The 6,417-nt window shown below is 43.1% G+C and overlaps 1 protein-coding gene across 1 annotated transcript; it reads right to left on the bottom strand.

Annotated features, from left to right (window-relative positions):
* Nucleotides 1-3,044: 3,044 nt before the first annotated feature.
* Nucleotides 3,045-4,191, bottom strand: LOC125547979 (EPIDERMAL PATTERNING FACTOR-like protein 5). The gene is made up of 2 exons (XM_048711701.2): nt 3,734-4,191; nt 3,045-3,626 (listed from the first exon to the last, which is right to left on the bottom strand). Exons 1-2 carry the CDS (start codon nt 3,857-3,859, stop codon nt 3,423-3,425), a joined length of 330 nt encoding a protein of 109 aa, XP_048567658.1. The 5' UTR covers nt 3,860-4,191; the 3' UTR covers nt 3,045-3,422.
* Between the last annotated feature and the right edge of the window lie 2,226 nt (nt 4,192-6,417).

Below are 6,417 nucleotides of genomic sequence, written 5' to 3'. Positions count from 1 at the left end.
ATTTCATGTATATATAAAAATGGGTCGTTCTTACCGAAATCTAATGGTCGAAAAGTGCGGCATGCAGGGACCTGGATTCCCCTCACTGAGGCATGCATCTTCTTTCATGCAAGCCAATGAGGTAAGTGAAGCTGAAGGATCAAATATGATTGATATGTCAATTAGAGGGGTAGACGATTAGCACTTTTTTTTATTTTCTTAGCTGATTTTAGAGGAAGTGCATAATTTTAAGTTCTCTACAAATGCAACTAAGTGATATCCAATACAAGCTAGCAAGCTACACAACGAAACCAACCAAGTAAGTAATAACAAAGGATAAAGATAATGTTAGAGATAACCACAAGTGATGAAAACGAAGATGTAATTTGGAGTTCACGCTCTTGGGGGAGTGTTAATATCCGTTGAACGAGAACAACAATGAACTTGAGTTTTGCTTTCCTGGAAGTGTAGATCGGGATCTACTCTTGCTCTCTCTAATAGTATAGTGGGATGGAAAACTAGGGAGGGATATCTCAAGCTTTTTAAGTGTTAAACAATGGTTGAAAGATAGTTGGAGTGCTCACTCTCTTCGTTGGGATGAAGCCATCTTTTATAGCCCCCTCAAGAATATTTCCCGTTATATTGTGTCCTGGTAAGCTCGGAGGCTCCAAGGCACCTATCGATGCTGTCCAAGAAACTGACATTTAGTTCTTCTGCTTGGACGCGCCGAGGAAGCTCCGAGGCACACTAAAAAGCAACATTTCAGGCATATGTTTGAGGCACTCTCTCGCACAGAATGTAGGTGTATTTGGCTTCTATAAAGTTTGTTGATCCCCAAACCTATATCCACGGCGTACCCCTATTTGTTATACATCATACCTATGACTCACAATGAGAAATCATCAATCGAAATTGACGTGGCGTCTTCTTTAATCTTTTTGCTTGCTCCGACCAACAATTTGTTTCATATCAAAGTTCGTAAACATTGTGTAGGCACTAGAAGCAAGGTTATTCTTCTAACCATATGTCATTAATGCCAATGCCCTCATTAGGGGAAGATGTCCTTTTAGAAGGGTCATTTCCACTTTTGTTGTGCATATTTCTCGTAGTTCTTAACTGACAAATACTAGTTGTGAAACAACAGACAATAATTTTCAATTTCATCAGTCTGACTTCTACTCTACATAGTTATAAGCTTCATCAATGTGATTTCTGCACCTAAACATTTTCTTTTAACCTACTTCACCAATTAGTTTGTGCTCCCTGATGTGATATCCTGACCTCACACACTTTATCAATTTCTAGATGTCTCCATTAGATTTACCTGCATCATATGTCACTATTCATTTGTAAATGCTTTGGGTGTGAGCTTGTTTTGCATAAGAACAATACTAAATTGGTGAACAAAAACTAAAGCACTTATATTGCAATAAATTTATAACGGAATCTTAGCATGGTAGATTTTACTGGGAATTTTTGGACATGTTTTGGTCTCCGTATCAAGAACAACACAAGAAAACTTGTTGGACCATTGTGTTACTAGTCGTGTCATATTATGTATTAGAAAAGATTGAACTACTTGCAGGCCATACACAATGTTGCAGTATGCATGTGTCGACAAATATTGAGTTAGTTGGTTGAATCATGAAAAACCATTTGAACCATTGTGAATATATCATCCTTTGTGTTTTTTTTTGGGGGGGGGGGGGGGGGGGGGGAGGGGGATTGATTGTTTATTGTAGCGAATGATCCACCTTGTTTTTCTTATTACTAGCTAGCTGCTGCTAATTTGCATGCAAATAATATTTAGTTGTGTGACTAGCTCCTACCACTACTAAGTTTAATTACCAACACTGTATATTTGAAGATAGAAGATATGCATACCCAGTTTAACTATTTTTTTGCATGTGGATGATGCAATTTTGGTGTTATATTTTAGAACTACGAAGTTATTGCATGTTTTCTTTTAGAAACACCATACAAATATAAATGCATGATCACTGGACGATCATGTATCTTCAACCATGTGCGATGTTATCTATAGGATCTGGGATGGTTGGAAGACGGAAAGCTCACTCTATTGCAAGGGTTAACATAAAAGCAAGGCTAGTCAGTACATATGTTTGGAGATGTGATTCATGCGGTCATGTGACCCTGTTTGGCTGAGCCACTTCCGATGGATCTAAGTCATGTAACATACAATTATTTGCGTGACGTTGTGTTGAATTATTGTGACCATTATATTTATTTAGGTTGTGATGAGCTCTTTATGGTATAATGGGTTGAAAAAGAAAGTTCATAAATTTGCCGAGGGACTACATTGGTTCGAAAAAGAATGCTAAATAATCCAGGCCTAAAAGCATAGGAAAGACAATGAGATGAAATTCAATTTGGTTCTAAATGGGCCAACCAATTTAATATAGGATGGGACCCTAATTGGATCCATAATCATGATGCGAAAACCCCATTAAAAAAATATTCCGTCACATGAGTGTCGAAATATATAATCAATGGGCCAAAACTAACAGAGTAAACTCTGCCATAAACTTAACAAAGTAAACTAAAATTTCTAAATAAAAAGTAAACTAAAAAATGGGATTAATAATTACTAAAACTACCTAGTCCAAGTCTTTGATTCCTCATAGTCGAAGGAGAATGAAATGACAATTACGTTTTAGGGTTTTATGGAGTTATTGGACAACGGTTAGACACGTTTGAGGCCGGTATGTTTGGCTTAAGCTCAACTTAGCCCAATCAAAATTTTGGCCAGGCAATATTTTTGTCAACCTTTTGCTTGCCCATGCACTTACCAACGCTTCCAAACAAGCACCAAAAGTTTGGTCATGACATAATAATTGGAAGGGTAGGTATTGGCAACCATCCAAACACACCCTAAGTCCCAAAGAAGACTTTTTCCTCCTTTGTGAGTACATTGACGACCGTGCCTACATTCCAGATTCCACCCTCTGATTCCTCTGGCGGAAAACTCCTCACAGCCAGCATTTGTGAGGAATGCATATGTCGAACAATGTCGTTCAAATTTGAGAGCGGTTATCTCCAATCAACAACGCAAGCATAACAAGAGCGCACACATTTGCGAGAAATGCATGGCATATTAGCATGTGCCGAACAATGTCGCTCAATTAGAGTTTGGAGAGCTCTGATGTCCGATCAACGACATAAACATAATACGAGCATATAAATACAGATTGTTCTTTCTTCTCTTCTTCAAGATTTATAGGAAATCAAGGCCGAGAAAAGGAATTACTACTACTATTTACTCCTAGTAGCAGCCATGCATGCAATGCAGACTTTATTTCCACTTACTGTAGTGGTATATTGCATGGCGCTGGCGAACGGCATCACCTGAATTATCGACCGCCGCCGCTTTGCCCTGCAGGCTGCAGTTCACGCATTCATCTGAATTATCTCTTGGAGACGAGTCATGGGTCGAAGACGGCGTCGCCGCACTTGCACTTCCACCTGACGGGCTCGTAGTTGGCGCACAGCGGCCGAACTCCGGCGCGCACCTGCACGGCCGTGCACGGCGCGCAGCCGCCGCACCTCCGCTCGCACACGCAGCACGGCGGCCTCGACCCCACCCTGCTCAGCCGCTGATCCTCCCCTCCTCCTCCTCTCCCTCTCACCTGAACAATCAACCAACGCGTCATGCATCATGCGTAGTACACATGTGCTGCATGCACCAAGCGACGAGGAACTGGAGAAATAGACGGTGAGCTACGAAGAGACGTACCGGCGATGCGCGCGGCTCCTCGGCTCTGGACACGGCGAGCGCAAGGAGGCAGCAGGCGAGGAAGAAGGGCCAGGCCGCCACGTCGCGCTCCCGCGGCCTGCGCCGCTGCCGCCGAGCCCCACGCATCGACCGATCACGCGACGCGAGGCCGGCGGTGAAACGACAGGCCCAGAGGGTCTCCGACTTTGCTCTGCTCTGCGCTCCTCGCTTCCTCGGAGCACAAAGATCTTGGAGCCGGTGCGCTTCTCCTGCTCCTCCTCCTCTGTTTCTCGCAGCCTAGAGCTAGGAGATGAGCTAGCTAGACGCGTGCATGTAAATGTAATGGCGATGCCACGACCGGCTGCAGCTCGTGAGAGTTATGGGCACGGAAACTAGTCCATTGCTGCGTGGCTGTGGCCTGTGGGTATGCATGCATGGGCGGCTGCCGTTTCAGAGAGTTCGGCCGTGCCGTGCCGTTGTAGCATCGAAAGGCTACGGGGGTAGGAGTAGAGCGGATTTAGGGAAAGTGCGCAGGCTTTTCTCCTCCTCGGCCTGCCTAGGCTGCAGCGCTCCCTGCTGCTGCGTCGCAGCGGGGACTTCGCCTCGCATTAACGCCACATGGTGGTTTTTGGTGGTGTCTGAGTTTGCTCTGCTTCGTCCTCTTGCTGGTTCAGTCCAACTGGACGTTTTTTTACCAACAGAACAGAGGGACAGTAAAAATGGACGACTGTATTTTAGGAACTGGATCCTCTAACATACCATACGCAAGGGATGTTAGAGAAACTACAGTACCCTAACTTTCCTTCTGTTAATTCATACAATTAAGACTAAAAATAACTTAAATTAATATTTAGATTACAAATCTATTATGCACATTCAAAGTAGTTACATACAAACAAGTTGATGATGAGATAAAAGTATTTTTGATTTTTTATATCTACATTAATTACAAAAGTAAATAACCTGTTAATAGTCCGTAACATTCCTTCTTCATTTACACTAGACGAGCACTGTAGCACCGTGACTTTCCTTCTTCTAAGTTAGAGGATCCGGCTCCTGTATTTTGGGTGCGCGCATCTCTCTGCTAGGCTTTAGAGATTAAGCAGAGTAACCGGGTAAAAACAGAGTATTCTTTTCGGTGCATGCCATCTCTCGTATACTCATCTCTCTGGTGATGCTTCAGAGATTAACTACAGTGGCAGAGAAGAGCAGAATCTATCTAGTCTCTTTCTCACCAATCATCAAAGTCAGAAGCCAGGAGATGTGGCCTCAAAAAGAAAAGAAAAAACTACTGCATGGAGTTCATTTGATCAGCAAAACACAGTAGACCGTCATTTAAAAATTTGAGATTAGGGGCGATACATGCTGCACACCTAGAGTGAGAGCTGTATGGACTACTGTAACTGTACAGGCAAAACGAGCATAAACTATGTGATTTACAGAACCAGGCAAGAGTTACAAAACGTAGTAACTGCTCACTGGTCTCCCCAGAGAACGGATACATGGCAGGAACAGGACAATCCAACAGGTACTCTTCCATTAAAATGTACCACTCCATTTGTTACAGATAGGAGGACAATCATTTGTTCAAAAGTGTGTGGATGACCTCTAATAGACTGAGGCATAAAATCTTCTTTTTGGCTACTGCTCATGACAGGGTCAATACCAGGAATTACTCGAAAGAAAAAACATGCATCTAGACTGCTATGACTGTATTCTGAAATGAGCATGCTGAAGAAACATTAAGATCTCTTCTGGGATTGCACTTTCACACAAGAGTGCTGGAGCGGCATCATTCCCACTAAAAAAACCAGGCATCTCTTGCTACGATGATATTTCTTTGGCACATTCTCTCTTGCCAGCTCCAATTGCTATGGGCGTTATTATTCAGGGCTGCTGGAACATATGGACTCGAAGAAATGGGAAAGTGTTCAGACAGGAAGTGCCAAGTGTCAACTGTTCGAAGTTCAGACGTAAAGAGGATCTAAACCTTCTATAGCACAGAATAAGGGCCAAACATTTGGACAGGCTTCAAGCTTGGATAACTGCTCATCTATGATGTCTGCAGCTACTAACAAAGCTCTCTGAAATTTCCTCTCTCATGATCCCTAGAACAGGCACTGGATGACTGGAGCTCTGCTCCCTTTGTTTATTTTCTTTTGTTTGGTTTTTCATCCTTTTGTACATATCTGTATACATTGTTTATTTCCTAATAGAAAATACCGTAGAACGATTGTTCTACGGTTTGCGGTTCTTCTTTATCTACAGAACCAGGCCAACAGCTTTATCATATCTGATGATGATGCTAGACCGGCAGCTTCAGAAGGAAAATTAGCTACGAATATGGGAAGAGTGGGGCTGACGCCCAAGATGCTAATCTCCTAGTCCTAGGCCGACTGTCAAACTTGAAACTCCTTGCTCCGATGAATGTCGACGATGAAGAAGAATAGAAGATGAAAGGGTTCACGACCTGGCAAGCTCCTCCATGTCCTCGCTGAACGCCTTCAGAAGCGTATCTAGCAGGTCACGAAACCTCCTCTTCTTCTCATGAAACCTCCTCTTCTCGGTGGATGTATCTCTTCCGATGGTAGCCAGCTCGGTTTCATCATCCATGAACTTGTCCAATACATTTGAACAGCGCGGGAAGAAACGTTCACGGAGTTCAACTGCTGCAGGCATTTAACATGCAATTAGTGCAGATCCAT

Source organism: Triticum urartu, chromosome 3A (genome assembly GCF_056163025.1).
Source record: "Triticum urartu cultivar PI428250 chromosome 3A, HENAU_Tu73, whole genome shotgun sequence".
Classification (NCBI taxonomy): domain Eukaryota; kingdom Viridiplantae; phylum Streptophyta; class Magnoliopsida; order Poales; family Poaceae; genus Triticum; species Triticum urartu.
This window is presented reverse-complemented; position numbering and strand designations above follow the sequence as displayed.